The sequence below is a fragment of the Candoia aspera genome, chromosome 10 (genome assembly GCF_035149785.1).
Source record: "Candoia aspera isolate rCanAsp1 chromosome 10, rCanAsp1.hap2, whole genome shotgun sequence".
NCBI lineage: Eukaryota > Metazoa > Chordata > Lepidosauria > Squamata > Boidae > Candoia > Candoia aspera.
In genome coordinates, this window is record NC_086162.1 from 12,012,824 (window position 1) to 12,039,846 (window position 27,023).

General features: G+C 42.2%; 1 protein-coding gene across 3 annotated transcripts; it reads left to right on the top strand.

Moving 5' to 3' along the window:
• Positions 1 to 26,754, top strand: WDTC1 (WD and tetratricopeptide repeats 1). 3 transcript variants are annotated; one of them, XM_063311675.1, is made up of 17 exons: positions 5 to 273; positions 3,049 to 3,122; positions 4,250 to 4,398; positions 5,603 to 5,686; positions 7,160 to 7,206; positions 8,769 to 8,880; positions 10,007 to 10,194; positions 11,560 to 11,742; positions 12,649 to 12,743; positions 13,077 to 13,192; positions 14,923 to 14,998; positions 17,361 to 17,457; positions 17,977 to 18,150; positions 18,756 to 18,991; positions 20,415 to 20,583; positions 20,927 to 21,119; positions 22,969 to 26,754. In XM_063311675.1, exons 3-17 carry the CDS (start codon positions 4,270 to 4,272, stop codon positions 23,164 to 23,166), a joined length of 2,097 nt encoding a protein of 698 aa, XP_063167745.1. In that variant the 5' UTR covers positions 5 to 273; positions 3,049 to 3,122; positions 4,250 to 4,269; the 3' UTR covers positions 23,167 to 26,754. The 3 variants fall into 3 exon arrangements, with proteins under 3 accessions (XP_063167746.1, XP_063167745.1, XP_063167743.1); XM_063311673.1 differs by lacking the exon at positions 3,049 to 3,122; XM_063311676.1 differs by lacking the exons at positions 3,049 to 3,122; positions 20,927 to 21,119; positions 22,969 to 26,754 and having other exon boundaries at positions 1 to 273; positions 20,415 to 20,587.
• The last annotated feature ends 269 nt before the right edge of the window (positions 26,755 to 27,023 follow it).

Below are 27,023 nucleotides of genomic sequence, written 5' to 3' on the forward strand. Positions count from 1 at the left end.
AGAGGAGGGGGAGGCGGCGCTGGGGGCTTGCTGAGCCCCAGACAGCTGGAAGGGATAAACAGAGGCGGGGGCCGCGCCGGTCTCAGGTCCCAGCCGGGCCGGGCGGTGCTGCGCAGCCTGGCGAGCGGCTCAGGCGGCCGTCCAGCCACTCTCTCACCTCCTGGAGGGGCCCCTGCCCTGGCACAGGGGTCAGGCCGCCCCCTGCATGGAAGTTCGGGGGCTTCGTCCACTGGCTGCTGCGGCTGCTGAGCCTGCCTTGAGGAGGCCTGACAGGTAACCCCGCAGCCCTCCTTCCCCTCCGTCGGAGGAGCCTGCCTTCAGCCTTCCCCACCCCGGGCGCCTTCCGCTGGCTGGACTACAACTCCCACACGCCACGGCTGAGGGGGGCGAGAGGCGGTCTCTGCGGCTGGGGAGCGACGGGGGCGGGTGGAGGAGGAAGGCTGCCCCGCTTCCCCCGGGGGTGTCCCCGCTCCTTCAGGGGCGCACCCCCCCACCCGCGCCCCTTGACTTCTTGGCTCCCATGACCTGCTCCGCTTTCTTTTTCCGTGGCTCTTCCCAGCAGATTCCAGAGGGATCGTTGCTAGGCTGGGAATCTGCCCCCAATAACTGCCACTCCCCCCCCCCGAGAAAGAATCTTATGGCGCCTGCAAGGGGGATCCTTTCCTTCCGCCAAAGGTTTTGGGAGACGTCTTCACCTCCAGTCAGGTGGTGAATCCAGTTCGCTCCCTTTCGCCAGGCTGGCATTAACGCTCCAGAGTTTGGGACAGGTGTCTCCTGCCCAGCCTGATCTTCCTGGAGATGCTGTCAGGATCCCAGGATCTGCGGAGCGTGAAGCACCGAGCGTGCCCTCTGAGAGCCCAAACTTCATCTGGTCCGCACAAACTTCTGACGGAGGAATTAGGAGACTTTGTGTCTTAAGTTGCACTGTGCCGGGAAGTGAAAAGTAGAGCTGATCACTTAAGGTGGCACAGCCCTCTCTCCTGCCACTTCTCTGCTTTCTTGACCTCCTCCTTTTTTCCCCTTTTTTCCTCACTTGTGCACTGGCTGTTGCTGTTATAATGGGGCAGGGGTAGGATTCTTGTGGGCTCAATCTTTGGGTGGAATGAAAACAGCAGTCTGAAATATCTCCTGAGCATGTGCACAAGCTGTCACTCGCTTCCTATTGCTAATACAGTATTCCCGTCTGTCATGTTTGTTTCCGTGCTACACTTCTTTCCTGCTTTCTTGTAAGGTTAATCGAATTGTTCTTCACAAGGGCAGTTGTTGGGCTGAGATTTCATGGAACTTGTTGAGGTTTGTTTGATTTGTGGGTTAGCATGATGTGTGGTTGTACTGATTGGGGCTTAGTGTTACATATGAATCAGGCCATTGGAAAAAAAAACCCTGACATGATTAATGTCCTTACTTAGCCAATTGTTTTTCAGTGGCTTAGAATGCCTATCAATTATCATACTAGGGAACTAGCTACGGGGAAGCGAGTTTTTGGTTTGCTATGGGGAAGTGACACACTTGAACATAAATTAACCATATAGGGCTGGGTTTGGCCAACATGCTGGCTAAGACCTGGTTAACTTCTCTGTGACTCAGTGTATTGTGTGAATACAGTTAGTGTCATCTTGGAGCTTGTAGTATATTAGTAGCTTTGGAGGGATTTATACGAAGTGTTGGGCTCATAAATTCCTAAATAGCTTCACTTGTTGCAGTTCCTCAGTAACTTAAACTTTTCTTTCTCTTGCCTATGTTGCTGAGGAAAACATTCCTTTGGTTGCATTGTTCTAATTTGGATTAGCTTTTATTTTCATTTCTAAACTAATAATTTGCCCATGCATCTTAGGCTTATTTTGCCGTGGTGCCATGTTTTCTGGGCTGAGCATGTTTACACCTCCAAAACAGACGATCATACTGTATATATATATTTTGTTAATATACATTCATGTGTCCTGTATATTAAAAAAAACTGTTGCTATTCTTTTTTACCATAAGCCTAAATATTAACCTTCAGAGCTAGTCCAGGCTGAATTTATGATGGGCATCACATGCTATATAGTTGTTTTGTTTGGGGCATAGAAGTTGGTGCCCCAGTAATTACAGTTAATCATTTCTGGTCTGTCATGTGTGATCTCATCCAATTGTGACTTGTTCAACAAACCATGACTCACACAGCCCTGTGTGTCCATTTTGTATGAATCCTTAAACCTTCTTTTGGATCTCCTTAAGATACAAATTTATTTACATATATTACTAAATTACGTGTTGGGGGGTTATATTTCTGTTTTTGATACTTTTTGCTGAGATTTAATTTTCCATGTTTAAAAATGAGTTTGTTTCAAAAATGCTTTTGTATCTTAAGAGACTTCCTTCTCCCTAATAATCCAAGCTCCATGTCTAATCCAACAATGTTGTTTATCTCTCAGAAATATAAAGCTGCTGTCTGGTATCTGTAATGCAGGAGTTGAATTGGAAATCTCTTAGTATAGCATGGGATTCTGTGGTAGACTCTCTGAGCTCAGATCAGAATATTGACCCACGGCTGTCCTGAAAAAATGCCTGAGTTTTCATTTGTTGCTCTAGAGAAATAGAAGCCCTAACCTAATTCCTTTCTCCTATTGCACTAGCTATTTTTAGCATTCATACCTTTACGTTATATCAAGGGAAATAAAAAAATGATTTCTCCAAGTAATTGTCATTAGAAATTGATTTCTCAGAGTAATTGTCATTAGAACTTTTTGTCATTGCTCCTTTTGGGAGCAAATAGGTATCAGTTATTGCAGCATTCTTCATCTCTAGAACTGTAGATTTCAATTCCCAGAATTCTGAGCAATAGGCATGCTGTTTGTGAATTCTGGGAACTAAAGTTACATATCTGAAGGATGGCTTTGTCAGGCAAGGCTGAGCTACATTTAGAAGCCCTGCAGAATTGTTTTCTAATCCATCACACAGGGCTTCTATAATCAAGCTTACAGATGTAAAACATTAAATTGCTTATATGCTAGGTGAGGACACTAAATTGGAGTATTTACTTGTAGTCACTCTCCAAAAATTTTGCAGGAGCAGATGCTGGGTGGCATCTTCTGAAGCCAGATATACCATCTTTTTGGACTGAGAGCTGCATGGGGTCTTTGGTATGTCGGAAAGGGGGTACATTACAAAAAAATGAGCAGGACCAGAACAAAAACTAAATGTAACTGAATGTAGGCTTATTTTAATTAATTCAAAATTAAATAATATAATTACTCCCATGCATTTCAGGGGCAACAATATTCAAGTTATAAAGTACACTTTAGAGAGCAGGATTTGGTCTTTATATTTTTTTTATCAGTATAGCCTGCCTCGCTGAAGGCATTGTGAGGGTAAAATCCAGTTATCCTGTCCTTAAGTTCTTTTGAGGACGGTTAGAATACAAACCAACACCAACCAGCTCTTGACCACCAATATTCAACCCATAATGACTATAATCCTTATTTCAGAATCACAGTGGGCATGAATGGAACACATAAGCCTTGCACTACATCTTCTAGATTGTACCTCTCTTTCCAATTTCAGCACTACACTTGTTACAGGAAGTTTCCCTCTTTAATTTTTCAGAAGTCTTCCAGAATATTTCATCAACACTGTATGCTGTGCCATGGTAGGAGTGGAATGATGTTCTGTGATACCAGTAATGTTTTTAGGAGCAGCGTTGTAATGGGCTAAAACATAACTGAGTTCTTGGGTGTCTGTTAGCTATTGATATTGAAAATATCAGAGTTGCACATATTCTATCAACATTCTGTATTGTTGTGCTATTTCTAAAACTTGCAAGAAAATTGTTATGTATTTTTGAATGCAACTTAACTTGAAAAAACAACCTTGACTACAAAGATGTTTATACTGTGCACATAACACACACACATGTTACATATGGTTTCTGTAATCACCATATAATCTTGAAAATCGGTGGATGTCTTAAAATGAGATCCTGTGTGATCAGTTAAAACTTCTGAAAGCCACAGGGGACGGAGGGGGCTATTTCAATTTCCACTGAAATACCAATGTATCTAAGACTTCAGCGAGCCAGACTGAGACTCCAGCTATGAAAAGAAGCGTGTTTATAGATGTATGTGAAAGGTGTGACTTTCAGAATCAAACAGTTGAGGGAAATATTTGGAAACCTCAGCTTAAAATTTCCTCTTTGGGCTAGAATGGTTCCTTTTATGTATAATTCCAAAGCTTTCTCCTCTCTCCTCCCCGCCCCCCCCCCAAATCACAGGTAATTTCAATGCCTTCTCAATGGACATGAACTCTACTGGAATGCTTGGATTCACAGCAACACCATCACTAACTTGCTTTCCTCGGCCCTATTGTGAGAAGATGGCAAAAGCAAATATTATTAGAGACCTCATTAGCAGGCAGCTCAAGGTACCTCTTGTCTTAAAGAGTCATTAATAGTATTTTGCTAGTGGATGAGACAAGACGAGGAGGGTAGCTCTTAAAGAGGCCATCATGGGGGCTGATTTTCTTGTTGTTCCTGTCTGTCCTCTTCATCAGAGACTGCTTTGTGTCTTTTGCCAGAAGCCATGCCCAAGATGAATGGAAGAAGCTGCTGTGCCTTATTCATCCTTTTCCCATTCTTTGCATCCTTAGAAAGGGCACTGAACAGTTAGCAAAAGACCCCTCCCATTGATCCTAGGCACTCCCTTCTGCTATCATATGTGCAGATTATTCTCCCTGGTTTGGTGAGACTTGACAAACTGTGGTTACTGCTATTTGCAGTCTACTTTTAATTTGCAAGCTGGTTAAACATAGGCTGGGTGACATTTCTATGAGGTATTTCCTAAGCTCGTTAGAAAACCATGTTGTTCATGGGGGGTGGGGAAGAAAACCATGTTGTTCAGCTATCTTCACTAGAATAGAATAAGGCGTCAAGTGTGGTGCCCCATTGTTTAGTCTTGAGTCCCATAATCTTCAACATTTTAATTAATGTCTTGGATGAAGAGATAGAGGGGATTTGCACATGACACAGAACTGGATGGGATAGCTAATGCTCTAGAAGATGGAAATGAATGTAATAGAAAATTCTGCACTTGGTTAATAGAAATAAAATGCAGAGATATAAAAGGGGGATACCTGATTTTTTTAACAGTAGGAGAAAAGGTGATTCTGCAACTATACTTGCTAACAAGCTGAATATGAGTCAGTATCTGTCAATATCTAAAAAGACAGATGTAATTTTAAGCTACATTCATAAAAGTATGGTTTCCAAATCAAAGCCACCCAGAGTCTTTTGGAGTTGCTGGACATAATAAATCTAGTAAAATCATCATCACTATCATCATCATGATCATGGGAAATTTATCTCCACTATATTCAGCATTGATTAGTCTCACCTTGAATATAATGTCCAATTCTAGGCGCTACATTTCAGGAAAGATTCAGAGTCACTGGAGTAGATAAGTGAAGGGGAAAATGAGATAGGGTCTAGATATTATTATCTTTGTATGATTATTTTGAGATCAGAGGAATCTGTCCTCTTTCATTGTGTCTTGTGCTGAAGAATTATAGTGTTGGATGCCGAATGCTCTTAAGGTCCACTTCCTTAATGGCATCTATCTGTTATTTATAGGAGAAGGGTGCCCTCAGTTTCGAGCGACACTATCATGTTACCGACCCATTCATTCAGCGTCTGGGCTTGGAGGCAGAGCTGCAGGTAAGTTGAGGATGGTAGTGATGGTGCTAGCAGAAAGAAATTAATTTCTTGATTTGTAAAGTGTTTCCTCGTCTAATGAAGGTTAATCATTCCTACGCTTTTCTGTCTTATTTTCCCTCATTTTTTTCTTACACGCTTCATTCAGATTTAGCAGGTCGAAAAAATAATATGAAAACCTTAATTTGCTAATCCCCTGCCAGAAAATTGGCACCAAATTCTTATCTTAGTGCGAAGGTTGTTAAACTTCAGCATGACTGGGTTGTTAGGTTTGAGACTGTTATAGGGAATTCTGAAATCGTTATGGATAGGCCAGTTCTTGATAAGGGTCACGTTTAAAGGTGCCAGCAACATTACCCAGTTGAATCGCTCCAGCAGGAAGAATAGAAGTGATTTTAAAGGTGAATTGGAGCAAGTAGGGGCAGGATGCCATGTTTTCACATTCTGGGTAAAACATCAAGATCCAAAATGCCCTCCCCGCAAGGGGAGAAAAAAGGGAAAAAATCATTTCAAGGGGACAGGAGTAATCATTTAATTTATTTTAAATTATCCCTCTCTTTTATTGAGATACTGTGATAACCCTGGTGCAGCTATCCAACTGGGTGCCCTTCTGATCTGTTGGATCACAATTTCACAGTGGGAGTGAGGGCAATAAGGAGTTCTAGTCCATATTTAGAAGTTATTAGGTTGGAAAAGATACCCACGGCTGACATGACTCTACTATAATTAGTCCAGGCTTAGGGGTAAAATTACGTATTTTTTCCTAAAGCTCATCACGCGTAAGTCTTGAGTATTATATTTTGTATAAGGCAAGGGTTAAAGTTTTCATCCTGTTTGCAGTACTATTATAAACATTATCTTGTAGACTTTAAGGATGTGGTTGCTGACCATGCAATTAAAAGGTAACATTGAGTGAACCATGAGGTGCTCTAGAATTCATCACTTCTCTCTCTACCTCTCAGTGTCAGCCGAGATCACTTCCCGTTGCCCAAACGTTAACTCAAATTATTAGGATTATGATATAGGTATTCAGAAGATACGTGCAAGGGCTTAGAGCAGTGTTTCTCAACCTTAGCAACTTTAAGATATGTGGACCATAGTGGCTGGGGAATTCTGGGAGTTGAAGTCTACACATCTTAAAGTTGCTGAGGCTGAGAAATACCGGCTTAGACACATGGGGATTATTTTATTTTATTTTATTTTATTTTATTTTATTTTATTTTATTTTATTTTATTTTATTTTATTTTATTTTATTTTATTTATTTTTCAAATTTTGTTACTGCCCATGGGCGGTTTAGCAAAGGATTAGCAATGGAAGCAAAATGGAACAGCATTCACAGGTCAGAAGAAGCTCTGAAAAGCTTAAAACTGCAAGAAAAATGGGATATGTCAAAATAATGGGGAATTTCACTTTTCACTTTATTCTTGCATCTGTTAGATCTGAAATGGGTAAAGCTCTGACATTGTTTTTTTAGGGTCATGCTGGGTGTGTCAACTGCCTTGAATGGAATGAAAAGGGAAAGTAAGTATGTCTCGGAAAATAGGTTTGTCTCCAAAGCTAAGAGATGACAGAGGGCCTGGGAATTTGCAGGACCGCCATTCCCAGATTGTTTCTGCCTGTCCTGTAAGATCTGATACAGTTGGCACATTATGGGTCTCTTCAGCTAAGCAGTGTAATCTTATGGGTCCCAGGAGGCCTGCTGGAGCTGGGCCTGCCCTTTGGAACAGCATTCGCCCTGAGATCCATATGGCCTGACCTGACCCTGCTAACCATTAAGAGGGCATTAAAGAACTTGCTCTTCCTATAGGCATTGGGTTAAGGCTGGGATGTGATCATGCTTCTTGTATTGTAATTGTGTATGGAGGTTGTTGCCTCCCCAGTGCAGTTTGTGATTGGTATTTTGTATTTTAGTCTTTCGTTGTTTTTAATCCTCTGTAAGCCACTCAGAGTCATTGGCGAGTTGGTGGCCTTAGAAGTTAACCAAAGAAATGATTGATTGAATGCATTGCGTAGCTTGTATCTAGGGTAGAATAGAGGAAGTCCTAACTCTAATCGTAATGAACTACTTTCCAGTCAGTTCGGTCAAGTGATGCTTTTTACATTTCCAAATGTTATTTATTTATGGATTTTAAAAAATGACAATAATACAACAGGCAAATTCATATTGTAGCTGGTAGCTTCAAACAGGTCAAACAGCTACCAGCTGTGATAGCAGAATCACTGCATACAGAGGGATATATCACTGATTAGCAGATGAAGCCATTGCCTGTGCTCCCTGCTTGTAACTTCCAAGATTCTTCTAGCTAGCTCTTGTTGGAAATCAAATTCTGGAATAAATAGACCTTGGTTTGACCTTGAAGACCATCCTTAAATTTTACTTCACCCAATGCTGTTTTTGAACATTTAGGAAGACTGATGTACAGCAAGGTAGGACTTATGCTAAGTATCTCATACTGTAAGCACCTATGTTGAGGTTTACATAATACAATTCAGAGACTTTGCTGAAGGTTGAAGAGATGTTTTGCATGAAGAATGCAGAGCCTATGGATCATATTTCTGAACACTGCAAGAGCAGGATGGCTCTTCTGTTTAATTCAGGCTTTAACCTGAATATGAGAATATCCTTAGGAAAGAGTAGGCACCTTCACTGAATGCCTGTAAAAAAAACCTATATAGCCAAGGGGAGAATTTTTAATAGCATTTGCTGGAGGTGTGTAGTGGTGATTTGCCAGTGTTGTTAATTGGTTCCTGTTGAACTAAGTTACAAATGCCATTGACAGCTGCTCCTTGAGAGTTCTTTGCTGTGCTCTGCAAACTCCCATTGACTCTAGAGCAGTGTTTCTCAACCGTGGCAACTTTACGATGTGTGGACTTCAACTCCCAGAATTCCCTGGCCAGCATGCTGGCCAGGGAATTCTGAGAGTTAAAGTCCACACATCTTAAAGTTGCCACGGTTGAGAAACACTGCTCTAGATTGTCAGATTTGTACTTGACTCTTAACAGGTCTCAGCTAACAAATGCAGAAAGGCATGAATTTGCAGCAATTATTTGCTAATGCTTTTGTGTCTCTTTTTACTTTTCAGCTTGCTGGCCTCTGGCTCCGATGACCAGCACACCATTGTGTGGGATCCTCTGCACCATAAGAAACTGCTTTCCATGCACACGGGGCACACTGCAAACATATTCTCTGTCAAGGTGGGTGGAGTTGGAAGAAGGTGGTGAGATACTAAGGAAAGGGGACATGGTCTTCTTAAGTAATGGGTATTTAATTTCCAAGACAGGGATGGAGTGTGCAACGAATTTGCCACAGGGCTTTCTCTAGTCTGGGCTAGTTCAAGTCATCCTTCCCAAAATTTGGTGTCCTTCAGATGTGTAACTTCAAGCCTCACAACTCCTATCTGTACTGATTAATGATTGGTCATGCTGTCTAGTGATTCCTAACACATCAGGAAGGCACCAAATTGGAGAAGGCTGTTGCAGAGCAGACGTTTAGAATATACATTTAAGGAGGGGGTAAGACTACTATTTTCATGTTGAAAATCCTGTAAGGATATGGGCACAAACTTGGCCACCCTATCTATGTAACACTCTCCACATAGGTCTTACAGGTAGTCCTTGACTTACGGCCACAATTGGGATTGGAACTTCTGTTGCTAAGCAAAGTGGTTGTTAAGTGAGTCACATCCAATTTTACGACCTTTTTGCTCCGGTCGTTAAGCAAATCACCATGGTCGTTAAGAGAGTCTGGCCTCCCCCATTGACTTTTCTTGTCAGAAGTTGGCTGGGAAGGTTGCAAATGGCAATCACGTGATTCCTAACCATTGTAAGTGTGAGCCAGTTGCCAAGCACCTAAATTTTGGTCATGTGACCGCAGGGATGCTGCAATGGTCATAAATGGGAGGACCAGTTGCAAGTCACTTTTTCAGTGCTGTCATATCTACAAATGGTCGCTAAACAAATTGTCATAAGTCAAGGACTACCTGTATCTGTGTAATACTCTGCAGACAGGATCAGTGTGTACTAGTGGGCTCAGAATGTATAGGATTTCAGAATATTTGTAAGTCAAATAGTTGGGGCAGAAAGGGTATCCCTGGGAGAAGGAATAGAGCTGGCTAGAATAATGTCCTCCGTACATGTGTTGCACATTCAGGTACATTAGCTATGTCTAGGATGAAATGTTGAGGTTAGGATGAGTAGGTGCTTGACCATAAAGCCAGTAATCTGTGGCTGTTGAGTGACATGCTCCTCCAAAGATGCCTTTTTATCTGTCAGTGGGGAAGGCCGTCTTGCCACTAAGAGATATTGTGCTTATTTTCCACAGTTCTTGCCACATGCAGAGGACCGGATACTTATTACTGGGGCTGCTGATTCCAAAGTGCACGTCCATGATCTGACTGTCAAAGAAACGATCCATATGTTTGGGGATCACAAAAACAGAGTCAAGCGTATTGCCACAGCTCCGATGTGGCCCAACACCTTCTGGAGTGCAGCAGAGGATGGGCTGGTTAGGTACAGATTCTCTGATGTTCTTTTGCATGAAGACTGGGTTCATACTACATGTGGAACCCTAAAGCTGGGTTAACAAAATAATTACTGCATTTGTATAAATGGTATGGCCAAACCAATGAACTGTATTAGGGCTTAAGACCAGGACTCTCAAACTTTGCAGTACCACGATCTTCTAAAATTAATCATTTTAGGATTAAAACGTGATTTCGTTGAATTTAGAGTTGAGTAATCAACCAATCTATCATTTATGTTTAATAATTAAATTTGAAACTGTATGATCACATAAAACAACGGCACCTTACAGCTTTATAAAATAGAACGGTTTCATTGGAAATAAGAGAAAATCTCAATAATTTTTTTTAAAATATATATTTTAATAGGAAGGAGGAGCTTGCTTACTGTTGCATAATTCTTATAATCTGGATTTTATTCTGCAAGGGGCCACAGTCATTCATCACAGTTGGGAAAAAAAGAGGTTTCTTTTAGTTTTTCTAGACGTCTCTTAAAATGCTGCAGCTTGCAGAATGTTGGCAGGCAGTAAGTTGCAGTCTTTCCCAGTGCAGCTGCAGTGATAGCATTCATGGCTCATCTTCTCTCCCCTTCACCCTTGGTGCTTATAAATCCCTCCAGTCTTGCAGATTCCTCCTCACTGCAACCTCACAGCCCCCCTCCGTTCCCCCCTGCTGGAGTTCTCTCACTGCAGAGGGAGAGTCGGGTCATATGGTCAGCTTTGCACAGAGAACTTGTTCCCTCCAGGCATGATTTAAAAAAACAAAAAGAACACCCCAGCTTCATACCCAGCTCTGGAGTGCATTGCTCCATTTGGTCATTAAATTCAAATTGTTGTGCAGCTCTAATAACTCCTGTCTCACTTTCTACCAAGGATTATGATTTGAGGAGGGTGCTACAAGTCCCCTGTCACTCAGACTTGCAATTCTTAGTTAAATCCAATGTATTTGTGATGTGTCTATGATGCTGCTTTGTGCTACAGCAAACCACTGATCCATCAAACATATTTATCTGCTGCGATCGGCTGCAGCTTTCCAAGGCCTTGGACAGAAGTCTGATCCAGACTCACGGATGACTGGGGTGTTTTAATTTGGGATGTGAGGAATTGATACATTGAATATGAATGAGGAAAGCACACGTTCTTCCATTTTGCTGTGGGCTCTTTTTTCAGTCTCTGCTCCAGAGAGAGCCTGCATAGTAAAAAAAAAATCACAAATTTTAAAGAAATATGTCAAGTGACATATAGATGCTCAGCTGAATTCATTTGTCCATGGTGGGGTCAAAGTGTGATGCTGCTGCTTGCTTCTGATTTCTGGAGGCTTGCTAATACTTTCATTCTTCCTTTTTTTTTTTTAGGCAATATGACTTACGAGAGAATAGCAAACACTCAGAGGTTCTGATAGACCTGACTGAATACTGTGGGCAGCTTGTGGAGGCAAAGTGTCTCACAGTCAATCCCCAGGACAATAACTATCTTGCAGTGGGAGCCAGTGGGCCCTTTGTCCGGATTTATGACATACGCATGATCCACAACCACAGGTAACAGAAGTGAAGGCTGATAACTAGAGAGCTGACTTTTGAAATGTAAGAAGCATTCCTGTTTGAGGCTGACCAGCAAGCAGCACATTCAGATTCCACATTTTGGGCAATAGACTTTGTTTTTTTTAACTGACACAGTGTTTCTCAACCTTGGCAACTTTAAGATGTGTGGACTTCAACTCCCAGAATGCACACTGGCTGGGGAATTCTGGGAGCTGGTCCACACGTCTTAAAGTTGCCAAGGTTGAGAAACGCTGCACTAAGTACTGCAGCTCACATGCCTCCTCCAAGATGGCATCTACAAGATTCTGAAACTAAATGAAGAATGAATTTTAGCCAATTCTGCAAATAAATTTATATAATTTTGGAACCGCCATTTCCCACACCCTCACAGACCATTTACAATCCACAGATTTGAACCAATAGCATAAGCTTTTGTGAACTTCAGCCCATTTCATTATATGTCAAGAACTGGGTATGCATAAGCACACACACACTCTTGTTTATGGTTGGAAAAAAAAGATAGACAGTTAATAGGGGAAAAAACAGGTAATGATTATAAAATACTGCATTTTATTTCTCTTTAAATTTGTTTTTACATCCCAAAAAGGTGGCTGGGTGGGTAGATAGAAGTTCAGTTCACAAAAGCTTCTGCCCTGATCAGTTTGTTAGTCTGAGATGCTGTGAGTTCCAATCTGTGGCAGCAAAATTTACGAAGGCTACTCTCCTTCTGGAATTTATGCTGATTTCCAGAAATGCCCCAGTATGATGATGACATAATTGTGTGAATTTTACCTCTTTAATATGGCTGTGCTGCCCTGATGTTTCTCCTTACAAATAGAAGGAGAAATGTCTTGAAAAGAAAACGTATGTACAAATACAAATTTTCCTCTCTCTCTTGGCTAGAAAAAGCATGAAACAGAATCCTGCTGCTGGCGTACATACATTCTGTGACCGGCAGAAACCCCTCCCAGATGGTGCTGCTCAGTACTACGTAGCAGGTAAAAGTATTTGCGGCTGGGGCCCCATCTGGGAGATTGTTTAGTGCATTCAACAAAATTGATTTTGGGGGGGTCTGTTATTGTGAGAAATGAGAGTATATTTAAGTAACTTGCACCTGGGTGCAGTAATGATGGATCCTTGGCTGTTGATTGCTTGTGCGGCAAAGAAGTTGATGGCTCCTTTTTCTGCTGCTAGCGGATTCTGCACAATAAATGGAAGTGGCTCTTTTTATTTTAAAAGGCTTTTCTATTTTCTTGCAAACAATTAGCTAAAGTGGGGTCCATTCCATTAAGTTGTATGTATTAGCTCTGCTTGCTTTTTTCCTTCTGTAGGGCATCTTCCAGTGAAATTACCCGACTACAATAACCGGCTGAGAGTTCTGGTAGCTACCTATGTCACTTTCAGTCCAGATGGTACAGAGCTCTTGGTCAACATGGGAGGAGAACAGGTAATCTTTTTTTGCTTTCAGCATCTCATTGGGCTGATTTAATCAGTCGGGCTGATTGAGTCACTGTGAAATACAATCAATCCATTTATAAATTCCCCAACACTGCAAAGGTGTTCTAGCCCCCCACCCCATCCCCATTGCATTGTATTCCATGTATTGCGCCCGGTAATTGCTGCCTTCTCAACCAACTACTGCAGACTCAAAAGCTGATAATATCTACAAAGAATTAGTCGAGAAAAAAAATGATGATGAAATCCTGCCATAGGCTTTATCAGGTTCCCCACACCAGGACTTGGCTGCAAATCTTGTGGCCCTGACTCAATACTTGCTAGGCTTGAAGTTCCTCAAATAATTGACACAGCGCAGCTAGATGTTTATATGAGTTGATTGCCCTTTGTTGTTGTGGGGGGGTACAATTCCCTCTTATACTCCTTATACCCTCTGCAATTTAAATTGTTGCTGATGCTTTGTGTCTTTTGTATGTTTCAAGGCACTTCAGAGCCTTGAAAAACTGAATGGATATTGGTTGTTGACATAACTGATCTCTGCTCTGACTGCCACTGTCTCTCTGCTTACCTGTTGCAGTCTGGAAACTGTGCCCAAGAGTGCCTTCAAATAATTCATTTTTGAATTTTGAAAACATATTGGACTTCTGTGACACTCTGAAGATTTCTCCCTTTTTTAAAAACACATCTGGTGCTTCTCCCTTTTCTCCAAATGTAGACTTTGCTGTCACATAACTAGTAGGATAATCTTCTTTTCCTCCTAGATTTGCAGATGAAGTGTGAACTATTTCCATTAAAAAGTATCACATTTGGAGGCCATATTGTCCATTTCACCTTAGGAAATAGACAATATGGCCTTTCATAGATAATTGGCAGCATAGCAAAGAGACATCTAAATTTGTCGCAAGTCAAGAATCCCTTCTATGATTCTGAATACCTGGAATGCCTTGGGTCTGCACATGTTTTTACTGAAACAGTGCCTTATTTTCCCAACCAGAGGCAAAGAATAAACTTTCTTGATCACCAGGAGAGTGCTAGGTACTGTCCAAAACATGGAAGGGAGTCGGCCCCTTTCAGTAGGATATATGTTAATCATGCCTCTGGGGGGACCTTTGTCATGATTTCAGTAGTGTGTGCCTCTTAGCAGCCTTTAACAAGAATGCTAGTCCCTGGCTGAAGATTGGCCAGCTCAGTCTCCATTCATTTTTACAAAGTTTGTATCACTTTTTTCAGTAGAAAATTGAATACCCTTCTAATCCTAATGATTAAACTTTCATACAAGCTATGGGATGCTTTCTAGTCTTAGGTAACCATTCTTATCCTCATGAATATAGCTCCACAGAGGTTGGGGAGCTGTTAGTACCAAAAGCTGGAAGTCTGTCTGGTCTGCCTTGATCAGGCAGAGCTGCTTCCTCAGCCAAAAGGTGACTCATTCTTGAGATTAAGAACTGAAATCGATTTATCTCACGGTTTAGATGAAGTTAAATTTTCTGCTGTTTTCATGCAGTTTTGAACCCCATTTTATGAGAGGGAGGGACTTCTCTGATTTAATGCCTCTTTTTCCAAATGCACATTTTCCTTTGCCCTGCAAAGACCGTGAATAGCTTCCACTAGACTTGTATGTGTTCATCAGCACCAAGTTAGTATTTTCCTGTGAGTAATTTTGGCTCAAAACGTACTGTTCCTGTATAGTTTGTAGATTCATTGCCTTTCTTTGATTTATAGGTTTACTTATTTGACCTGACTTATAAGCAGCGGCCATACACTTTTCTCCTGCCAAAGAAATGCCATACTTCAGCGGGTAAGAATGCTGTACTTTTCTTGAAAGGCAGAGACTGCATTGCATTTGTTTTTCAAGGCATTTTTGTGTGTCCCTTCCTTTCCATTTTCAGTCCTTATGGTCATTAATTAAGATTTTGAAATAGGCTAAGACTCTTATTGATGTTGCATTACTAAAGCTGCAGCTGGAGGAGCAGGGCAGCAGTTTCACACATGGTACTTTATTTCACAGTGTTAATTTTAAATCCTCTCCGTAAATCAGGGGTACCTGAAGCTGTAACACATATCAGGTATTGCAGCATTTCAGATATGGTGAGATCTTTTGGGGGTACTTATTCAAGTTAATATTAATAAAATAAGTATAAATTAACTTAAAATAAAATCTGCAAAATAATAGGCTTCCAGCAGACATTTCTGATGTGACTCTCACTACCAAATAGATTATGAGATTATTTAACAACATGCTAAGTTTAAAAAATAAAAGTTTTTATTTGTAGAATTGCAGAGGGGAACACAAAGCAGAAAGCAAACCTGAGATGGTTTGCAAGTGCCCAAAGCAATTTAAAGAGCAATAAAATGAGGTATTTGTGATACTTGTTTGTTTGGACAGGAAAGAAGAGAGAGTAGCCTAGGAGGTGAGACTTAGTGGCTTTCAGCAATCAATAATGATGGAGAAAAAGTGTTGTGAGACCTCTTCTTTCACAAAGTTGCTTCCATTTGCAGGCAACATTAGTGACCTCACATTGCTCACAATTTGTGATGCCGTTCATTGTGTCCTAAGTTCTTCTCCATTTTGGAATAACTAGTGTTTTAATTGTAATCCTAGAATGCATCAGCTCTATGAACTTAAAAAAATGCACTAATGGTCATGCTTTTTCCATAACGGGCTCTCATAAAGGTGAGGTTTACAGATGGAACTAAGATTCTCAGGATTTCTTGGGAGAAGTTACATTAATACAGAACTACTAATGGTGGTGTTGGTGAAGTCTATCAAGTTGACTTATTTTTCCAGTGTTGTGTTCAGTTTGGCTTCTTACCATATTAGCATGGCCTTTTTAAAAACCCAGGTGCATTTTTGTGCGTGCTTCCTGAGCTGTGAGTACACTGCAGAATTTGGAAAAGTTGGGCTTTAGCACAAGTTTATGATCTGGTTTAGGAAGCACAACTTGCCTAAGTTCATATTAAAAAGTGAATCCTTCAGATTCCTTTGGTAAAGGAATTCTGGGAGATGCAGTCCCAACACATCTAGAGAACACCAGATTGGGGGTGGCTACCTTAATGAATTCCATCAAGGACTAAAACATGCCATTTGTGGGGGTTGCTTCCTCATCAACCTAGCTGTTGAGTTGGGACGCTGGGCGTCAGTTGCAGCAGTGGCCTCCCAATAATGCAATACTGGAGTCAAAGAGGAATTGCTCCCATTATGTATCCTGCTGTGGAGTTAAGATTTCCAGCAAACCTTGTTGAGCAAGGGTAGCAAAGGAAGGCCCAGGGGTTCTTCGTGAAGGACACATTGTAATTCCTGTTATAGCATTGCGAGTACGTTCTCCTCTGTCCCTGCTTGAAAAACAGAGATTGGTGCTAGGGTATCCTACTCACTTAATACACTGAACCCCTTTTTTGATAGAGGTGATATTGGGACTTACAGGGCATATCTCATAATGGCGGTAAATGTTTCTGCCCACTTCCTGTTACTCCCTCTCCATCTTTTTGTGGTCTCTAGTCTGCTACTAGCATATTTATGCCACATCTGTTACTATATCCTGACACCCAGTGCTGGAGTGGTTGTACTCTGTACAAGCAAAGCACAATGGAGCTACCTGTAGGAAGAGCCTCAGTCCACCCAAGGTCTCTTCTCTGCATGGTTGTCTTTCTGCTTTATCCCTGTGTAAAGAGGGCAATTATTTCCAGCTACCTGTTCCTCTTATTTAATTCAAAGTGAGAATGGTGGATTTATTTGTTTGTTTGTTTGTTTATTTAGCAATCAAATTTTATAACACAGATCTAACCTTGTTGGTCAATTTAGCCATTGCCTAGCCAGTCTTCCCCAACCTACCATCTTCTAAAGTTTTACATGTCAGGCTGATTAAGCATCTGTTGCTTGCAGCATTGGGTCTTCTCCCAGGCTGCTAACTTCCCTAAAATTGAAAAACCAGACCATATACAAAAATGCCTGTCTGCCACCTGCCATTTACCCTTGGTTCAGACTTACTTTACTCCTTATGATTCTATCATTTTATTTCTATATTGCTCTACTTCCCCAAGGAGCCCAGAGTGGTCTACCAGAGTACAATAAAAACATCTTAAATAAACCCTCCCAATAAAACCAACATTTAGAGCCATAAATGCACACATTGAAACACACTTTGTTTTATGACCCTCAGAGGTACAGAACGGGAAAACGTCAGCCAATGGAGTGTCAAATGGCATCCATCTCCACAGCAATGGGTTCCGGCTGTCTGAGGGGAGAGCCCATGTCAGGTAATGTGTCCTCATTTTGTGCCAACAGGATCTGTGCTGTATCACTGCATCATCTCTTCCTCTTCCTCCTCCTCCCATCCTGTGCAGAGACCCCTTGGCTAGGAATTGTACTGGTTGCCAGAAGCAGGAACAATTGCCATATCAAGCAAGAAGCAGTTGCATATCCCAGGCATGCCTCTGGGGGTGGGACTGGAAAAGCTGGGTTTCCTTCATGCACATGCACGCACGCCACATTAGAAAACCATGGGCTGGAATGAAAACACTTGTCTTTTTTTTTGAAAAAGGTCCCCTCAAAAAACCTCCCCCAAAACCCACTGTAGCTTCATTTTCACCCGAGGCCTGCTAGGACTTATATATGCAAGCTGATTTTTTTTAAATTAAGGTTTAGCCATAGATAAGATTTGGTTGATCTGGCTTAGTGTGTTATATTAATCCAGCCAGTGGTGGTTAATACAATAAGCCATGGCTAAACCCAACATGGTTTGGATTGACATGTGAACCAGGTCTTTGTTTTTGTAGCCCACAGGTAGAGCTACCTCCCTATCTAGAGAAAATTAAGCTGCAGGCCAATGAGGCTTTTGCTTGCCAGCAGTGGACTCAAGCCATCCAGCTCTATAGCAGAGCTGTCCAGAAAGCCCCCAACAACGCCATGCTCTATGGAAACCGAGCAGCTGCTTACATGAAGCGCAAGTGGTAAGTGACTGCTCCCTGCCTGGGAGGCTTAGCTACAATCAGCTTCTCTGGCCAACTTGCACAGAACTTCAAGAATTACTCTGACTGGATCCTAGATCCCAGGTTATGTGAATGTAACTTCCATAAGGCTCTCAGTACAATTTTAGAGGTTATGGTATTTTTCCTGGGCTGGTCTCCAGTCAGAGGAGCTTGATGAGATTCCTTCTGGATTGAAAAGTTTCATTTCTGTGATCCTACAACATTCCTGCTCTCCCAACAGAAAGGTTCTCCATCTCCCTGCTGAGAGAATTTGGGCATCAACCATCCCTCATCAGGTTTAGCTTGGTTCTCATAGTTACAGACATAAAGCAAAGATACTGTTTAGAGGGACTTGTGGAATCATGTGCAGCTGCGTGATTCTTGGCACATTGGAAATCCACGATTCAATCCATAGGGTCTTCCAGATAGGATTCTGAAATACTGACAGGCATTTATTAATTAGGCAGACAGATGCCGAGCTAGATAGATCGGAGGCAGCTTCCTACGCCAGTTTGAAAATGTGTCTTTTGGGCGGTGATGGTGGTGAGAGAATAAAAAGATAAATATCCCCACCTTGATTTTTGCAGGGATGGAGATCACTATGATGCTCTCAGAGACTGCCTGAGGGCCATCTCCCTGAATCCTTGCCACCTGAAGGCTCACTTCCGCTTGGCCCGCTGTCTCTTTGAGCTGAAGTACGTGGCAGAAGCCCTAGAGTGTCTGGATGATTTCAAAGGAAAGTTCCCCGAGCAAGCGCACAGCAGCGCTTGCGATGCCCTGGACCGGGACATCAATGCTGCCCTCTTCTCCAAAAGTGATAATGGTGAGGACCGAAAAGACAGCACCTTGCGCTCCTGCCCTGAGTGTGGTTCCAGCCCAAATCCTTTGTTCTTAAATGCTCAGGTTTTTAAGAGAAACAAATGACTTGTCTGTGGTATTAGCTTTTAACATTTTTAAATGTTAAAATAGGAGGGGAAAAATAACCCCTGTGAGAGGGATCATTATCAAACAACAATTGGAATGAAAGACCTAAAGAAGTAAACAAAAAAGGAAGAACAAAATGAAATTAAGGATTAAGGGAAGACTGGTGGAATAATCCCTTCCCCCTCTCTTCTTCTAAACTGTTTAACCAAATCCTTTCAGTTTGTTTTCTGCTTCTTTATCGTAACATAACCTTGGCTTTCTATCTTAAAAAATGAATTACCAATTAATATAGTTAACTGATCATCCCACAGTTGTGTAAATTCTTCTGTTGTCCAAACCTGGAGACAGACCACTCCCCTTGTTTAGCCACTATAGGTCATTTTATTTATCTATTAAAACTTACTTATTTACTAAAATTTGTGGCCCACCCCATTCCCCAAACTCCAGTCAGAGTCTTCATTTCATTAGTGCTGCAGAGCTAATTGCTTTGTAATTTTTTTCCCAGTTCTGCATAAAGTACCGATCTGGCTGGGGAATTCTGGGAGTTGAAGTCCACACATCTTAAAAATTGCTGAGATTGAGAAACACTGACCTAGAGGCACAATCAGTGGTGGGGATCAGCTATTTAAATCAGGAAAAAGGCAGGGAAGAAAAACAGTTAAACCTTGCTCCTCTAGTGCCATAAGCCTGGACTAATTGGGAGCTTTTGAAAATAAACTAATGAGAGCGGGGGTGGCTTGGACCAGAAAATCTTAGGTTCACACTCCTGTTCATCCTTGAGTTCACTGTGTGGTTTTTGTGAAGTTGCTATACAAGTAGTCCTTGACTTAATGATCATTCATTTAATGATGGTCTGAAGTTATGATGGCTAAAAAGCACTTCCGAGTGTCACACACCCCCTGCGGTCACATGATTGCATTTTGGGCATTTGGCAACCGGCTCACATTTACGACCAGCTGAAGCTTCCACGGTCACATGATCACATCTGCGACTTTTTTAGTTTTCTGGCAAAAAATGCCCATTGGGTAAGCTTTATTCACTTAACAACTGCCGTAAAAATGGTTGTAAAATCCTGTCCAGTCACATGGTGACTCAACTTACGACTGCAGTGACTTACAATGGAAATTCCAGTCTCAGTTGTGGTCTGAAGTTGAGGACTACCTGTATTACAATTTCTGTTCCATATCTGTAAAATCAACTGGGGGAGAAAGAGGATTGTGTAGAAAATTGTCCTTGTGAAATCGGATAAGCAGAAAGATCATATGGTTTGTATCTCCCTGAAGCTCTAACAATAAGTAACTGAGCAACTTAATTTTGTCCAGGGGAAGACAAGAAAGGGAGTGGCCCCATCTGGCTGCGAGCAACTGGCCGCAAGGATTCAATATCTGAGGACGAAATGGTGCTCAGGGAGCGCAGCTATGACTACAAATTCAGATACTGTGGCCACTGCAATACCACCACAGACATCAAAGAGGCGAACTTCTTTGGCAGGTAGGGAGCTGCCTCTCAAGACCGCGGGTGGGTCTTCTGTGGCACGTTGCTCTCTCCACAGATTGGTTCTGGGGGCTGTTTCACGTGTATCCAGACATCTGCTTTGGCCAATGCGGGGTAGTGGCTAAGATGCTGGACTGGCTCTGAGGAGCCCCAGCTGCAAGTCTCACCTTAGCCACAGAAGCTGATTGGAGGACTTTGGACCAGTCACTCTTCCCCTCAGCCCAAACTGCTTCTCAGGGTGACGGTTTGCGGGAGGAGGAAGCCCTTTGTACATCCCGTGCAAAAGGCAGGATATAAATTTAGCCAATAACTAAACATGCTCTGTTTTGATGCCTCCTAGCAACGCACAGTACATCGTCAGCGGCTCCGATGATGGCTCCTTCTTCATCTGGGAGAAAGAAACGACCAACCTGGTGCGAGTGCTGCAGGGCGACGAGTCGATTGTGAACTGCCTCCAGCCCCACCCGAGCTACTGCTTCCTGGCCACCAGTGGCATCGATCCAGTGGTACGGCTTTGGAATCCCAGGCCAGAAGTAAGATCGGGGCAGGGGCCTGGCTGGGTAGGAATCCCTTGTCCTGCTGGATCAGACAGGAGGCTTCCATTCCAGGACTGGTGCTGTTCTGCAGGGGAGAAGACGGCACCTTCGCATGAACCTCTTGCAATTTCTGGCCAGGCTGAGGAAGCCTCCCCTAAAAAGGAAAAGGCTTCTTGCCAGCCATAATGGCAGGGCTCTGAAATGCCCTTTCCCCCCCATAGAAATAGAATTAAATGTTCAGAAAAGTCTTCAATATTTATTTTGGTTCTTGTGTTTAATGATTTTTATGGCTGCTTCATAGGCTGGTGGCTGGTTGGCATCTGGGGCTTTCCCTGGGCTTGGTGGTTTGCTCCTTCTGGACCCTAATTGGTAGAAGGATGGGTTATCATTATGAAGAATCTCTCAGTGCAAGATTTGCTTGACTGTTCCTAATCATCTTAGTAGAACTATGATCAGCATTTGGCCAAATCTTGATTATCAGAATAAGTGTGGCTTTGTGGACAGCCCTTTAGACTCACGGATTCCTATAGAATTTTTCAGTCCATCTGGATTCTATCACATTTTATATTTTTACTGTCTATTTATCTTTACATTTATTGGTTTTATAATTGTATTGAATTGTATTTATTTTTATTTTATTTATTTATTATTCAAATTTCTGTTACCGCCTATCTCCCCCCAAAGAGGGGAATTTTAGCTTTGTTTTTATTGTAAACCGCCCAGAGTCCCTCCTTTGTGGGGAGATGGGCAGTGATAAAATTTAACAAATGAATAAATAATCTGGGTGCAATGTATTCAACCCAGTGCAAATCCAAAATATTACACCCCCCCCGGCAGTGTAATAAACTATCTTTCAAATACTGCGAAGTTATTTTTTTACTTTAAGCAAAACTGGTTTTTTTGTTTTTGTTTAAGTAATGGCAAGACTATTGTGCTTTAATGTTGGCTCTTTAGTGGGGCAGGGGGATGTTTTCCCCATTGGGCTCAAGGCATGGAGTCCCATTGCACATATCAGCACAGAAATAATCTTCATAGCATCTTGATCTAAAAGCCACTATCTTAGGTGGCATTTTTAAAAGATAAGATTATTTTGGCGAGTGGTTTCTAAATGATATTTCCATGTTCAGGAATAACAGGCCTGCTGTGGATAAATCCTGCCCATCCATCTGGCAGATGGAGGCGTTATCTAACTATGTCATTAGGTTAACATGCCCTGCTGAAGCAAACAATGATTTAGTATGCTGTCTTGAATTAACCACAGTTGGCTGGGTGAGCTTGATGTGCAAATCCATATACCACAAGAATGTAAAACTAGGCTTACTAGATCAGACCAATGGTCAAGCCTGTCCAGCATTCTAGTTTCTACAGTGGCCAACTAAATGTATTCAGAGACATCACAAGTATGGCTAGAAGGAAAACAGCCCTGGCCCTCTAGACCAGGGTTTCTCAACCTTGGCAATTTTAAGACGTGTGGACTTCCACTCCCAGAATGCCCCAGCTAGCCATGCTCTATACACTGCTGTATACATTTGCCGGCTCTCTTTAAATTACCTAAATAGGTGGCCATTACCACATCTGATGGCAATGAACTCCTCAGTGTAACTGTGTGTTGTGTAAGTAAGTATTTCCTTTTATTGCTTCTGAATTTCCCTGTAATTTAGTTCTAATGGATGACCCTGAGTTCAGGCAACATGCTACACCCCCAAATCAAACAGTCCACTTTTTGTCTTGAAGACTTCACACGTTGTGCTGTAGATTTGCTGTCTGAATGGCGCGGGAAGCCTTTTAACTGGAACAACAAGCCTCCTCAACTTTGGGGCTCTGCTCCTCTCATTTTGTTTTGCAGAGCGAAGCACTGAACGGGCGAGTGGTGGAAGACATGGAAGGCGCTTCCCAAGCCAACCAGAGGCGGATGAACGCCGATCCTTTGGAGGTGATGCTGATGAACATGGGCTACCGGATCACAGGAATGACTGGCGGTGGGTCTGGAGGCTCGGATGACGAAGACAGCTCTGAGAATCAGGTCCACTGCCGGACCAGCTAAAGCTGAATTGCCTCTCCTTCCCTATTTTTTTTTTTTTTGGTTTCGTTTGAAGGGAAATCTAGTTTGCTCGGTTTGAACTTGGAACGACTGCACTGTTTCACACTATGCACAGAATAGGATATGCCAGCCAGGGCAGAAGTGACTTTGTTTGACTGCTGCTACCATTTCTTCTCTTTCCCTGTTCTACTATTAAGCAGCATGGTAATGTGGCCTGTTGAGTTTTGCCCTTCCAGCAGAAGCTGGGACTCCTTTTCCACATTGTCTGTGAGCAGTGTACAACTGGTAACCTGTCCCTTCCTCCAGTGTGGCTGGATGGTGGGAGGCGTTGCCTACATGAGTGTGTTTTGCAGAGAAGTTGTTAAAAACTCAATAAAATGTAAACTAGGGCAGGGACTATGGAATGATGCTCAGTGCTGTGATCTCTGTCTCTGAAACTTAGCTTGCCTGCCATGCTGCTAGTTTATAATTCAGCCCACACAACAGCTGGTGAACATCCACAACTTCTGCATCGAAAACACGGCCACGAGGTCACTAGATACATGGGCTCTCTCAGTTAACATGATTAGGGAACTACAGAAAGCCTGGCATTGGGCAGAGCGCTTCACGTTTGGTTGGCATCTCACACTCTCCATCTGTCTGCAGCCATAAGAAACGAAGAGAAGACTGTAACGTGGGGAAGCCACGGCACGAAGCTTAGCGGCTTATATAATGTGAGCAAGTAAAATGATTTGATATGGCTGCTTTTGGAAAATGTTCCTTCCCATTCCCCAAAATAACTAAGTTCCCATCTCTCTGTGGGCAAGGAGTGGGTGTTTTCTGAAAAATCTTGATGCGGGTGGAGAACAAGCTTCACAGAGCTATAGACTACCACGTGATAATGGGCTGGTCAAAGATTTGGGACAAAGCTGCCTCTTCCCTTATTGCTGCTGTGATCTCCCCTGCACTGTTCTTTTTATTCCTTTTCTTTATTATTAAATCCTAAAGAGTCTATAGGAACTCTCTCATCTATTTGCTAATTCTTTCCATGATGCTGTAGCCTTGTTTCCTCGAGTGAATGTGGAAGAGAAGTATAACCAAGACAAATGTCTTAACTTATCTTTTAGGAGGAATTCTGGGCCAGGTGGAGAGTCCCATCTTTAGGAAAGTCAGCCCTTAGCATGGGTTATGTCATCAGATCTTTTTTCTAGGGCAGAGGATGGCCTAAGTGTCACTGTCAACACAATTCAGGATGCAGTGGTGGTGAGCAAGTGGGGTTGTTTCTGCCTTCTGTGGCATAGTCAATGGGAACTGAAAGCAAATCACGCTAGCTCTGGGATTGGGCTCGCACCATACTGAGCTGTAGTTGGTTCAATAAATCACAGTGGATTTACTTACCAACTAGCTTAGTCAACAAACCATAGTTAGCATGATGTGCATGTTAGAAATCTGAGTGTCACTGAAGTCACCATCCCCATCAGTAATGTCCATAACAAATTATGCTGCCAATGTGCGCCTCTTGTGCAAATGATGTGCTTATGTAATTGCATCAGGATGTCTGGTGCAATTATGTAAGTCACGTCATTTGTACAATGACATCATGATGCATGTGTCATTTGTGCCACCGCCCCATAACTGCCTGTAGTTCTCGTAAAACATCTTTCCTTTGTCTCTGCCCGCCTGCTAATTCTGGCCAAAGAATGCCCTGCACCACACATCTAGTGGTAGTCTTTCTGACCCAAGCAAGTTACGGTAGACCGGGTTTTTTTTCCCCCAAACTTCGCAACTTTACGCTGTGTGGACTTCAGCTTCCAGAATTCCCAAGTAATTCTGGGAGTTGCATGGACTTCATCTTCAAGTTGCCAAGTTTGAAAAATATTGCTGTAGTCTGTCTCTTTCTCTTGCCACTATTGTGTTTTCTGCATCCTTTAATTCCCCCTTGGTTACTCCACATTGCTTGTAATTTGTCAGTCTAGAAGAGGAGGAATCCATTTACTCCTTAGGAAACCTGAGGGCTTTTTCCTCTTCCCAAATACTTGCCAGTGCCAACCCCAGCCATAGTCCTTGTCCGTACTGGCTCATTCAATCACCTTTCACTGTCCTTGCACTGACAATGCGCTTTCTTCAGCCTGTAAGGTGCAGGGGTGGCTCCAACTGTTGATGTACTGTAATTCCCAGGCTCGCTCCATACTGGCTGTGCTGGTTTAATCTCTGCTAGGAATTGGAATTCAGCAATAATTAGAGGGCCACAGCTTCCTCCTCCCCCCATGCCCATAGAAAATAAGATAGCAGGTTGGGTTGATCTTTTTCTGACCTAGAAAAATGCTGGGGTTGGTGAGTTGCAAAACCAACGGCCACTGTGTTTGGAACAAACCGTTCTGCTACTTTCCTGTTCAGTGGTTTCAGGTGTACGGCATATTACAAGAAGTAAGGAGAACAAGAAGAATGCATTTTGTGAGTACCTGGGTACTTCATGACTTATTTTTCTATATTTTGAAGATAAGCATCTTACCTATGTGTTGTGGGGGATAGTAGCCAGGGTGCACAAGCCCCCACTTACACCTGCCTTGCATGGACAAGTCTTGATAGCCTGAAACTGCTCTCTTTGTCAAATGCTTCCTCTAGATTTGGATTAGGGCCATGTTAAGAATTTGGAAATATGTCATAGCCACATTCACAAAGTGGATGCCATGGTAAGTGTCAGTTCACAGAATGGCTACCAGGGCAAGCATAGTCACAAACAGTTAAGGAGACATTTAAATAAATATGAGAGTAGCCTACTACAAAACACTAATCTCCACATTCTATTTATTTCAACAATGCCTTTGGGCTCCCCACAATCTTTGCCACAAGACTGTTTTAGGTACCAGGGACATTGCTACAAATAAATGGGATGCAAAAGTCTGGTATTTTGCTTTGCAGCCTGCCTGCTTCCTTTTATTATTATTTTTAATTAAAAGAAACTTAAATTAGATGGAGGAAGGACTTGGTGACATCAAGGGATGCATTTGGGATTACCACATTGTCTACTGTACTCTGTTCTAATGAAAAGGATCAAAATTTGCTTCACTGTGTAGCTTCTGATGTAAAAGCACAGGTTTTACAGGAGCATCAAAGTGGTTGTTTTTTTTTTAATTGTTCGCTTCTTGGCAGAAAGAGTGGGCTAAAAATGACTCCATATTCTAGAATGCTTCATTCATTCTTTTTGTGAAAAAAGATCATTATATGGGACTGAGAGAAGAAAACTCTGATAGAGGAATGGGTATGGTTAGATTTGGGCATTGGTCCCATTACTGGATCCAGGGAGAACTACCTTTTCCTTTTGGCTAATTACTACTTTAAAAAAAAAGCCAACAAAACTATTTTTGTAATTAGTAATGAAATTGTTCTGGTGTATAATACTTATAAAGACATAGAAAAAGTCTTAATTTTGGTTGCTGGTAAAGTGGTTGCTTATATAACTTTTCAGGCATTCCAAATAAGATTTTCTCCCTGAAACACTGTCTTTGCACCAGCCTTAGTCTTTTGTTGTTGTTATTCAGAATGGCATGTTTCTGTTTTTCTGGTTCTTGGAAGAGAAAGGATTAAGCAATTAAACAATACTTTGTTCTAGTTTTGGTGTCTTTTTGTTTCTGAGACAGTTTGGACCTTGGTGCTTATCTACTGTGCCTTTTACAAAGAGACCATCGGTGGTCTGGTGCGTAGGTTAGGTAATGCCTGATCTTCCAGTTTTGGCAAAGTTTGTTTTTTATTTATTCCCCATTTCTAGTTGTCCAGTTTAAAGCTGTATCTGTGCTATATAAAAACATAGAATTCAGTTGGTGATTACATCCCTAGCACAAGAGTCGTCTATGCCAGTTTTCAAAATTATGGAACGATTG

What these genes read in the sequence shown, in the direction of transcription:
- WDTC1 (XM_063311675.1), top strand. Translation starts at nt 4,270, where the DNA reads ATGGACATGAACTCTACTGGAATGCTTGGATTCACAGCAACACCATCA. An exon ending in GCTTGGAGGCAGAGCTGCAG is followed by an intron (nt 5,687 to 7,159) that starts GTAAGTTGAGGA and finishes TTGTTTTTTTAG; the next exon opens with GGTCATGCTGGGTGTGTCAA. An exon ending in CGCATGATCCACAACCACAG is followed by an intron (nt 11,743 to 12,648) that starts GTAACAGAAGTG and finishes TCTCTTGGCTAG; the next exon opens with AAAAAGCATGAAACAGAATC.